The sequence below is a fragment of the Lithobates pipiens genome, unplaced genomic scaffold (genome assembly GCF_037356315.1).
Source record: "Lithobates pipiens isolate NorthernLeopardFrog02 unplaced genomic scaffold, aLitPip1_a1.2 Scaffold_1, whole genome shotgun sequence".
In the NCBI taxonomy this organism is placed as follows: Eukaryota; Metazoa; Chordata; class Amphibia; order Anura; family Ranidae; genus Lithobates; species Lithobates pipiens.
In genome coordinates, this window is record NW_027507685.1 from 148,388,465 (window position 1) to 148,401,010 (window position 12,546).

General features: G+C 44.6%; 1 protein-coding gene across 1 annotated transcript in view; it reads left to right on the plus strand.

Moving 5' to 3' along the window:
* The first annotated feature begins 4,870 nt into the window (after positions 1-4,870).
* The window catches only part of PTGES (prostaglandin E synthase), a 125,439-nt gene continuing 117,763 nt past the window's right edge, over positions 4,871-12,546 (plus strand). Inside the window, exon 1 of the mRNA XM_077478419.1 lies at positions 4,871-5,073. Within this exon, the coding sequence (XP_077334545.1) occupies positions 4,969-5,073 (105 nt within the window). The 5' untranslated portion in view covers positions 4,871-4,968. The remainder of the gene's footprint in view (positions 5,074-12,546) is intronic.

Here is a 12,546-nt window from a genome sequence, read left to right on the forward strand (position 1 = left end):
TTTATATCTGAACTCGCAGAGTTCCCATTCACTGTAAGGGGAGACTCTGCAGACTCTGATGTAAGGGAGAACTCTGGGCACTCTAACATAAGGGATGCTCTGTGAACCCTAATTTAAGGGGGAACATTGAGGACTCTGATGTAAGGGGGGACACTGTGGCCTCTGGTGTATAAGAAAACTCTGATATAAGGGGTGCTCTGAGAACCCTGATTTACCTTAGTGTACTCACTCAAAGTCAGGAGAGAGAGGGGGGGGGGACTTCAGTCACACACAGGGATGAATGGTGAGCTCACTCACCCCTTGGCATCCAAATTGGACTTCAAATTTACAGCCCACAATTTCCTTTTCTGAGGCACAGTGTCAGGGATTGGAGTATGGGCAGACACAGAGGGGTAGGGGCGGGAGGAAGAGGAGCAGATTGAGCCCTCTCTCCTCTCCCGTCTGTGTGTGTATTGGGGGGGGGGGGATTGTTAGTGCTGGCTTTGGGCGGCATAAAAGAGAGTGTAACAGACATTCTCAGCTTAGACAACTGCAGCCAGCATGATTCCAAACCCGACCTGTATGGGTGAATCCCTGACAGGTGGCAACCCTACTCATCGCCTACACGAGGTAGAAAAGTACCTAGTATGCGATCCGCACACCTGCCGGCCTGGCTGTACTGCAATTTGTTACAACACATGCAGATCAGCAGCTATAAATACTGTAGATTAGGGATGAGCCAAGCACCAGAACCTGCGAACGGACCGAAAGTTTGCACGAACGTTAGAACCCTATTAATTACAATGGACGCGAATGTTCGAATTCTAAAGTGCTAATTATAACGGCCAATATGCATGTTATTGTCCTAAAAAGGGTTTGGGGACTCGGGTCCTGCCCCAGGGGACATGTATCAATGCAAAAATAAGTTTTAAAAACTGACGTTTTTTCTGGAGCAGTCATTTTAATAATGCATAAAGTGGGAAAAAAAAGTGAAATATTCCTTTAAATATTGTACCTGGGGGGTGTCTAAAGTATGCCTGTGAAGTGGCACGTGTTTCCCATGTTTAGAACAGTCCCTGCACAAAATGACATTTGTAAAGGGAAAAAAAGCCATGTAAAACTGCTTGCGGCTTTAATGTAATGTCTTGTCCTTGCAATATGGATGAAAATCTTTGAGAAAAATGGCATGGCTACCCCATCAGCCCCCCAGCCCATTACCAGCCCCTTTGGGTCTTGTATGGATATTAAGGGGAACCCCGCACCCAAAATATGTTATGTTAATGTTAGGCAAATGCCTGTGTTGCACAAATGAACTACACAACACCAGCAACGAGGGGGTAGATTCGGGTGTATGCTGTGCAGGAGGCACACTACAGTGACTGAATATTAGGCAGATGCCTGTGTTGCACAAATCAACTACACAACACCAGCAATGAGGGGGGGTAGATTCAGGTGTATGCTGTGCAGGAGGCACACTACACCCACTATAACAGCGCTAGGTTAGGAAGCAAAGTAAAGCTGACACTGTCCCTGCCAATCCTGCTCTCTCCCTGAACACTACACTCACTGTAACAGAGCTATCTAAAGAAGTAAAGCACAGCTGACACTGTCCCTGCCTATCCTTCTCTCTATGAACGCCGCAACACACTACACAAGGCCGCCGCGCTGGCAGCCTTATATAGTGCGGGGCGTGTACTAAACCCTCTGAGCTATAATTGGCCACAGGCATACAACCTGTGGCCAATTATGGCTCTCCTCGCTGCCGGCGCTGTGATTGGCCAAGCATGCGGGGTCACAGTGCATGCTTGGCCAATCATCAGCCAGCAATGCACTGCAACTGGCGCAGTGCATTGTGGGCCATTCGTATCACACGAATTTGATGCGAACGGCCCCCAAAGTTCTGGTTTCGACAAACGGACGAACGGCCGATGTTCGATTCGAACATGGGTTTGAATCGAGCACCGGGCTCATCCCTACTGTAGATAATGACTTTTAATTGCGGGATTTCTTCTGTCCAGAAATCCCACAATGTCCTCACCCAAGCCATTTCTTTAATCGGCTTTGGGTGCAGGAACCGGCATCGCTAGTAAGGCAAACAGGAAGTGAAGACTTATGGTTACACAGCCTGTTTCCTACTGCACATTTAAGGCTCACGCTGCACATTGTGAATAGTCCCATAGTCTTCTGGGACCTGTGACTTGTCTCAGAAGACTGCGGGTGAAGGAGGGTGGGCCGAACTTCTGGCTCAGTTTGCCACGGCGATCATGTCATGGTGGATACATGTCAAAACCAGGTACCTGTTTCCCACCTAAAAAGTGGCAACTGTGGCAGTCTCATCTCCAGTTTTTCTGTACTTTACTGTCCTCGCTATCCCATGTCTCTCTTCTTCTTGACTTTCCTTACTCAATTCCTGTGGCTTTGACCGTTACTGTCCTCACTCATCTCCTGCGTCTCTGTCCTCACTCATCTCCTGTGTCTCTGTCCTTCTTCACTGTCCTCACTCATCTCCTGTGTCTCTGTCCTTCTTCACTGTCCTCACTCATCTCCTGTGTCTCTGTCCTTCACTTACATCACTTATCTCCAGCGTGTCTGTACTTTACTGTCCTCACTCATCCCGTGTCTCTGTCCTTTTTCACTATCCTCACTCATCTCCTCTGTCTCTCTTCTTCACTTTCCTTACTCAATTCCTGTGTCTTCGACCGTTACTGTCCTCACTCATCTCCTGTGTCTCTGTCCTTCTTCACTGTCCTCACTCATCTCCTGTATCTAATTCCGAGCAAAGGTTCACTGCAAAACGGGTATTAGCGCCCATGTGCAAACGTATTTAGAGTGCAAGCTGAGCAGCGCATGCGTCACGTACACGTCGGGCACTGGCACTGACGCCAATCCCCGGTATGGCTAATTCTGGAGCAGCTGAGAGCTGCTTTCTTCTCCTCTTCTTCCCTTTGGCTTTCAGCTGCTGCAGAGAGATCCATATAGACGGTCAGTTCCAGTAATTCCCCCCCCCCACCCCTCCAATCACCCTCCCTGTGCACCATACGTTTCCCCCTGCGTGCCCCCCTACCCCCGCAGTGCTTACAGCTTCCCTCCTCTCTTTCCTTCTGGCAGCTGCAAGCACGCAATAGGATCCTTCAGGATGAAGAGGGGAATAAAGGTCTTAGTAAATGTCATATTTACCAGCCCCTTCCTTTCTTGACTGAAGGCTTACGGCTTCCCTTCTTTCTTTCCTGCCGGCAGCTGCAAGCACGCAATAGGATCCTTCGGGATGAAGAGTGGGGTAAAGGTTTTAGTAAATGTCATATTTACCAGCCCCTTCCTTTCTTGACTGAAGGCTTACGGCTTCCCTCCTCTCTTTCCTGCCGGAAGCTGAAAGCATGCAATAGGATCCTTCAAGATGAAGAGTGGGGTAAAGATCTTAGTAAATGTCATATTTACCAGCCCCTTCCTTTCTTGACTGAAGGCTTACGGCTTCCCTCCTCTCTTTCCTGCCGGCAGCTGCAAGCACGCAATAGGATCCTTCAAGATGAAGAGTGGGGTAAAGGTCTTAGCCCCTGTACACACGGTCGGAGATTTCGACAACCAAATCCGTCAGATTTTGTCCGTCGGATCTTGTCCAAAACTGTTGCATACACACGGTCGAACTAAGTTGTCGAAAAATCCGATCATTCAGAACGTGATGACGTAATTTCGTTACGATGGGACTACGTTCAGGCTAGTAGCCAATAGCTTTGATGTGGGAATTTGATCTGAGCATGCGTGGCACTTGATCCGATCAAAATTCTCTACACATGATCGGAGTATGTCCGATCGAACCAGTTGGTCGGAAAATATTTCCAACAAGTTGGAAAATTGGGTCCGACGGATATTCTGACGGAATCAGTCCGATGCATACCACACAAGTTGGATTATCCGACAACACGGTCCGATAGGACACATTCCGACGGATTCTCCGACCGTGTGTACAAAGGCTAAGTAAATGTCCTATTTACCAGCCCCTTCCTTTCTTGACTGAAGGCTTATGGCTTCCCTCCTCTCTTTCCTGCCGGCAGCTGCAAGCACGCAATAGGATCCTTCAAGATGAAGAGTGGGGTAAAGGTCTTAGTAAATGTCATATTTACCAGCCCCTTCCTTTCTTGACTGAAGGCTTACGGCTTCCCTCCTCTCTTTCCTGCTGGCAGCTGCAAGCACGCAATAGGATCCTTGAAGATGAAGAGTGGGGTAAAGGTCTAGTAAATGTCATATTTACCAGCCCCTTCCTTTCTTGAGTGAATACAATTAATGATAGGTAATGATCACTTTGTTCATTAATAACTAAAGCATTGGCTGTGATTTCTAACAGCAGCCCTGCTCGTGCCACTCTGTGTCCTAACACCTCCTGTCACCATTACCAGATTTTTTTGGAGAAGAGGTCCAAGAGAAGCCCCTTCTTCAGCTCGATCTCCACCATGTATGTGACACAAGCCCATTGACACACACCCAGAAGAGTTGGCTTTTCAACAGATTTTAAGAGATAATTTTTCATAAGTGGATCTATGTTTGGCAGCTCGGGCAGCAAAAGAGGTAAGCATGGTCACTTGTCTGTTACAAGGAAAGCTTGACTGGGAAAGTCAGGGGAATACATTTTCCATCATACTGACACTTCCAACTTTGGTTCCTTGTGAAATTAATTTCCCCTCAATTGAAAAAAAATAAATAAATTACAAAACTCTTACGACAAGACAGAGAACACCATGGAATTGTTGCCTAAGGTGACCTTTTTTGTCTTTTTAATTTTCTAAAAATGAAAGAAGAAATGTGATTGGTCACTTTTGGCTCAGAATTTGATCCCATTTATTTTTTTCACCATTTCCAGTATTTCCAGTGGGAAGACAGAGCCCTTCTCGGGTCACTAGTTATTTAAGTCAAAGCCACTCCTGCTTCCTCTCTCCCCTCCCTGCACTGTCTTTACTTCACATTCACTTCTGTCTGGACGCAACTCTAGCAGGCAACATGGAAAATCAAGTATTTTTGTCCTTCGTCTTCTACAGCACCCTCCTAATCCTGAAAATGTATACCTTGGCTATAATAACAGGGCAGATCCGGCTACGCAAAAAAGTAAGTCTCGCACTTTTTTATTTTTCCCCTATCCCTGTAAATGCAGTATCTTTTTAAAGTACCGGTAGACGTTTGAAAACATATCTATTGAATCTGTGAATAGTTTGTAACACTTGAAAAGCCCCAGGGGCTCATGAATGCAACTTTCAATTTTTCCAGCTTGGATCCATGTGCTAAAAAAAAAAAGTCATTCCAAAAATTTGAAGGGGGATTTGAAACAGCAAACAAAAGAAACCAACGCAGCAAGCGCTAGACAGCAGCTGTCTCTTCTACACTTAGGCTGCTGTTTGTCACTTTGCGTGCCGATGATGGTAAATACAGTGACATTAATAGGAAGGGATGTCAACAACTAACTGGCAGAAAACGCACAGTCAGTGCTTGAGGTGACTGTGGGCTGCAGTGTGCGCTACGCAACAAATTTAACCCTTTCAGGTACAGCTGTTTGCAGCACACCGCTGGTACCCAGTTGTTGAATTCACACTTGGCACAGCATGCATGCCTGAATGAATATTAATGAATATTAATATGTGATATTGGCCAGAGCCGGCCTGTCAATAAGGGGCACAGGGGTGCTGCCCCCCCCCCCCCCGGAGTTTTAACATGTTAAAAACTATTATCCATATATATTATCATTTATTAACCACTTCACGCCCAGAAGGTTTCACCCTTTATGGTTGAACTAGATGGACTTGTTGTCTTTTTTCAACGTGACTAACTATGTAACTATGTAACCCCCTTTCATGACCAGGCCATTTTTTGCATTTGTTGCTTTAACCTCTTGTTTACCGGGCACTTAAACCCCCCTCCTCCCCAGACAAATTTTCAGCTTTCAGCGCTGACACACTTTGAATGACAATTGCGCGGCCATACAACACTGTACCCAAATGAAATTTTTATCATTTTTTTCACACAAATAGAGCTTTCTTTTGGTTGTATTTAATCACAGCTGGGATTTTTTGCTAAACAAACAAAAAAGATGGAACATTTTGAAAAAATAAATAAATCAGGTTTCATAGTTTGTTATAAAATTTTGCAAACAGGTAATTTTCCTCCTTCATTGATATGCGCTGATGAGGCGGCACTGGTAGGCACTGATAAACACAGATAAGGCGGAACTGATAAGATGGCACTGATGGGGACAGATAAGCCGGCACTGAGGGCCACTGATAAGATGGCACTGATGGGTAAGACTGGTCAGTGATGGGTAACATTGGTCAGTGATGGGTAACATTGATGGGCACTGATAGGTGTTACTGATAGATACCACTGATAGATGGCACTGATGGGCACAGGTAGGTGACACTGATGGGCACCATGGTTGATGAGGCACTGATTGGTGACACTGATAAATGGAACTGTGGGCACTGATGGGTGGCACTGTGGGCACTGGTAGGTGGCGCTGGTGGGCACTAGTAGACAGTGTACTGGTTGGTGGCACTGGCAGGTGGCACAGATGGGCACAGATGAGCTGGCGGCAGCTCTCTTTGATCGGGAACAATGTCCCTCTGAGAGCCGTCGGTGATCGGCTTTTTTCTTTCTCCTCATGCTATTAGCGCGAGGAGAAAAAATAGCCGATTACAGGCTCTGTTTACATCACATGATCAGCTGTCATTGGCTGACAGCTGATCACATGGTAAGGGGTCGGGATCTCATAGACCCTCTGATCACAGAGCATGCCATGCGTGCCCTGCAGGGGACGCGCTGGCCGCTCGGGCATGGGAGGACGTCTACTAACGTACTCCCGGCAAAGTAGGTCTGTGCTGTAGCCTTCATTCGGCTGTAGCGTGGATCTGAAGAAGTTAACTGACAATTGTGCAGTCATGCAACGCTGTGTCCAAACAAAATTTTTGTCCCTTTTTCCCCACATATAGAGCTTTCTTTTGGTGGTATTTGATCACCTGCGGTTTTCATTTTTTGCGCTATCAGCAAAAAAGACCAACAATTTTGAAAAAAAAAAACAACATGTTTTTTACTTTAAGCTATACAACATATCCAATAAATAAAAAAAAAAATCTAATTTCTTCATCGATTTAGGCCAGTATGTATTCTGCTACATATTGTTGGTTAAAAAATCCCAATAAGTGTATATTGATTGGTTTGTGCAAAAGTTATCGTGTCTACAAACTATGGGATTTTTTTATGCCATTTTTATTTTTACTAGTAATGTCAGTGATCAGCGATTCTTAGCGGGACTGCGACATTGCGGGGGGAGGGGGACAAATCGGACACTAAGTGACACTTTTGGGGACCCAATACAGTGATCAGTGCTAAAAAATGCACTCTCATTGTACTAATGACACTGGCAGGGAAGGGGTTAACATCAGGGTCAAAGGGTTAAGTGTGCTCCTTGGGAGTGATTTCTAACTGTGTGGGGGGGGGGGGGGGTGGCTTAACTGGAGGAAGAGAGAGATCTGTGTTCCCGCTTAGCAGAAATAGAAGCTCTCCATCTTCCTCTCTGACAGAACGGCGATCTGCCTTGTTTACATAGGCAGACCACCGTTCTGCCCCTCCTGTCAGCGATCGGCCGGGACTGGCGGACATCGTGTCTACCAGACCTGCTGATTGGCTCCCGCTGTGTCCAATCACAAAGGAAGCGGGTCCCTGGCGGGGCACACGCCCCAGACTCAGAAGAGGCCACAGCGTACAGGTATGTTGTTTCGCACATCCAGGCTGACCTGCGGCAGTAAATGTGCGGTGGGCAGTCCGGAATTGGTTAAAAAATAATAATAAAAAAACAAACAAACTGTATTTCGTAACTACATTTTTTTTTTCATATGTGTGCTGGACTAATCAGTGTCTATTAGGTCCATAACATTTTGTGATTTGAGGCTGAGCTCTAATTGGCTTGTTTCAGATTGTCCTCTATGCCCCAAACCCTCCCACTTTTGATTTTAGCAAATCAATATTGTTTTTATATTTTTGTTCTCATGTGATTGGCTGGTTCTCAATGCGTAGGGCGGGGCTTTGAGCGTCATTGTGCTACTTCGGGTTTCCGGCTTCTTGTCCCGGGCACGCTGTGTATTGCATGCAATTGTTTCTTCTACATCCATGTAAGTGAGTTTTAATCACCTGATAAATGGCTATTTACAGTCCTGCATTACTAAAAGTTAATGTTTCAGTTTGTTTGTGCCACCCCAATTTTTTTTAGCACCAGCCACCACTAGATATTGCTTGTGTTTTCACCTTGATGCGTCAATGCGTGTTTTGTCACATTTCTTTGCATGCATTTTATACTTAAAAAAAAAAAAAAAAAGGAATAGATTATATATACTATATGCTGGTTATGTGCTCTGCTGCATTAAAACAAGATGTATTGAATTAACATGCATTTCTACACTCAAACTGTATGCTAGAGTGACCCTGTTATTTTAATAAAGTATCCAGATTAAAGTGACACTAAAGAATGTCCTTATTCTTCAAAAATAATCCACTCCTTAAAGTGGTAGTAAACTGCTGTGGGTTTTTTTAACTTTTATTTATCTGGAACCTGCGAGGCAAAACCATAATGTGCTAGTATGCATCACATACTAGCACATTATGTGACACCTACCTTAGAGCAAACCCTTCCAGTGGCAAGCTGCCACTGACAAGGCATCCTTCTTCCTTCTGGGTTCGCAGACACCGGCTGCATGAGTGGCCGGAGCAGCCATGACGTCACTCCCGCGCATGCACGCCGGAGCCGTCGTTTATGGCACACAGGACTCTGATGGAACAGCCTGGCAGCATGCACAGTGCACGCTTAGGAGATATTTACAGTACCTATAGGTAAGCCATGTTATAGGCTTACCTATAGGTACAAATTATGCATGGAAGTTTACTCCCACTTTAATTGCCCTGTAACCTATTTTCATTAAATAGTTTTATAATCTGTTTTCCAGCCTCCTTTTATTTTCTGCTATCTCCCTCACTGACACCAGCACTGAGATAGAACATTGACACCAGCACCACGATAGAGACTGAGCACTGACACCAGCACCGAGATAGAGAGCACTGACACCAGCACCGTGATATATAATACGCTTTCTATATATGAAAGAAAGTATATAATACGTGTACAACCCTATATACTGTACACCTATAAAAGGACCTTTGTGGACCTAGTAGCTAGTGATTTACAGACTGTCCCTGCTCCAAACACCAAACTGTCCCTCAGTCCCTACACTGATCAAAGAGAGCTGCAGAATCGGGCAGCAATCAGCTCAGCAGCACAGCAGTCAAGTATAATATGCTTTCTATATTTGAAAGAAAGTATATTATACGTGTACAACCCTATATACTGTACACCTATACCAGTCCTTAAAAGGACCTTTGTGGACCTAGTAGCTAGTGATTTGCAGACTGTCCCTGCTCCAAACACCAAACTGTGCCTCCTTACACTGATAAAAGACAGCTGCAGAATCGGTCAGCACTCAGCAGCACAGCAGTGCACCATAATATACTTGAAAAAAAGTATATTCTAAGTGTATTACAACCCTATATACTGTACACCTATACCAGTCCTTAACCACTTCCCGACCAGCGCACGACGATGTACGTCGACAGAATGGCACGGGCAGGCATATTGGCGTACAGGTACGTCCAATATTCGATGCCGCCCTGCCATCGGGAGCGCGCCGCCGGTGGCGCGCTCCCGCGCTGGTCGGGACCCCCGTGAGTCCGGTGGCGGGACCCGCGGACTCGATTGCCGCGGGCATCCCCGCGATCGTCTCACGGAGCGGCCGAATAGAGCAAAGGCTGTATAAACAACATTTGTCTATTCTGCCTAGCAACTAGTGACGCTGATCTCTGCTCCATGTGATTGGAGCAGAGATCAGTGTACACTAAATTAAAGCCCAACCCCCCCACAGTTAGTAACACTCCCCTAGGAACACTCAACCCCTACACTGCCACCCACTGGTTAACCCTTTCACTGCCAGTGTCATTTACACAGGAATCACTGCATTTATATAGCAGTGATTACTGTATAAATGACAATGGTCCCAAAAATGTGTCAAAAATGTCCGATGGGTCCCCCACAATGTCGCAGTCACAATAAAAATCGCTGATCGCCGCCATTACTAGTAAAAAAAAAAGAATAAAAAATTATTAATAAAAATGCTATAAAACTATCCCTATTTTGTAAACGCTATAACTTTTGCGCAAACCAATCAATAATCGCTTATTGCGATTTTTTTTACCAAAAATATATAGAAGAATACGTATCGGCCTAAACTGAGGGAAAAAAATGTTTTTTTATATATTTTTGGGGGATATTTATTATAACAAAAAGTAAAAAATAATGCGTTTTTTTCAAAATTGTCGCTCTATTTTTGTTTATAGCGCAAAAAATAAAAACCGCAGGGGTGATCAAATACCACCAAAAGAAAGCTCTATTTGTGGGAAAAAAAGGACGTCAATTTTGTTTGGGAGCCACGTCGCACGACCGCACAATTGTCAGTTAAAGCGACGCAGTGCCGAATCGCAAAAAGTGGTCTGGTCTTTGACCAGCAAATTGGTCCGGTCTGAAAGTGGTTAAAAGGACTTTTGTGAACCTAATAGTAATAGCTAGTTATTAAACTCACTGTCCCTGCTCCACACAGCGTCCTGTCCCTACACTGACAAAAGATAGCTGCTGAATCGGTCAGCAGTGCACTCAGCAGCACAGCAGCGCACCAGAATATACTTTGTATCTTTGAAAGAAAGTATATTCTAAGTGTATTACAACCCTATATACTGTACACCTATACCAGTCCTTAAAAGGACCTTTGTGGACCTAATAGTAATAGCTAGTGATTAAAATGACTGTCCCTGCTCCACACTGCGTCCTGTCCCTACACTGACAAAATACAGAATGTAAAATGGCCGCCAGATCAGGTCTATTTATAAGGTAGGGGGTATGTCCAATTGTCCATGTGCTGAAATGTCTCAATTGGCTGTCCTGTACCCCATGATGGATGTGTCATCATGGGTCAAAGTTCTTCACAATGTAAACGCGCGAACAGCGTCAGAAGTCCGCCGGTTTGGCGAATCGCGAACGAGCAAAATTTGCCGTGAACCGACCACCGGGCGAACCGCAAGGCCATCTCTAGTAAGCTCTAATGAGCAGGGCTCTCCGATTCCTCCTGTATTAAATTGTATTGTAATTGTACTGTCTACCCTCATGTTGTAAAGAGCTGCGTAAACTGTCGGCACTATATAAATCCTGTATAATAATAATAATAATAATATAATAATAATGTACACTACAAATCCAATAATCCTTTGCTCATATGCCATCTTGGGAGTGAGCTAGAGAGCTACGTTCCTACATACAGTACGACCATAGAGAAGGAACGTAGCCACCCTCTAACAGGAAGTCAAATCACAGCAGCTAAAAAAGGAAATTTGGAGATATGGAGAGGAATAGAAGGTATTTTTGAGTTCAGTGTCACTTTAACCACTTCACCCCCTGGAAGGATTTACCCCCTTAATGACCAGGCCATTTTTTGCAAAACGGTATTGCATTACTTTAACTGACAATTGCGCGGCCGTGCGACATTGTACCAAATAAAATTGATGTCCATTCTTGTCCATTCTTTCCAACATATAGAGATTTATTTTAGTGGTATTTGATCATAAATGCAGTTTTTATTTTTTGCGCTATAAACAAAAAATTTGTAATTTTGAAAAAAAAATAAACTATATTTTTTACTTTCTGCTATAAAACATAACCAATAAAAATATGTAAAAAAAATCAAATTTCTTCTTTAATTTAGTCAAATATGTATTCTGCTACATATTTTTGGTTAAAAAAATCCCAATTAGGGTATATTGATGTATTTTTTTTTTTTTTACTAGTAATGCTAGCAATGCTTAGCAATTTTTAGTGGGACTGCGACATTGCGGCTGACAAATTGAACACTAAGTGACTTTTTTGGGGGACAGGTGACACCAATACAGTGATCAGTGCTAAAAAAATGCAATGTCACAGTATAAATTACACTGGCAGGGATGGGGTTAACATCAGGGGCAATAAATGTGTTCCCTGGGAGTGTTTTTTAACTGTATGGGGGATGCTGACACTGGACAAAGAGAGAGATCTGAGTTCCTGATTAGTAGGATTCACAGATCTCTCTTCCCCTTGTCTGACAGAACAACGGTCTGCCTTGTTTACATAGCAGACCGCCATTCTGTCATTCCCAAGAATGATCGCTGGTGGCCCACGGCCATCGCGGCTGCAGGCCCCGCTGTGTCCAATCACAGCGGGAGCGGGTCATTGGCAGCGCACGTGCCCTAGACCAGGGAGCACAAAGTACAGCTACGTTGTTTTACGCATCCGGGCCGCCCTGCTGCAGTATATGTACATACCTCCCAACTTTTTGAAATGGGAATGAGGGACACCTATCGCCAAAAGCATGCAGGCATAGGACACACCCCTTGCCATGCCCCCTTAAAGGTGAATTATACAAAAAAACAAGATTGGTTAAACCCACAAATGCTTATTTTACCACTACT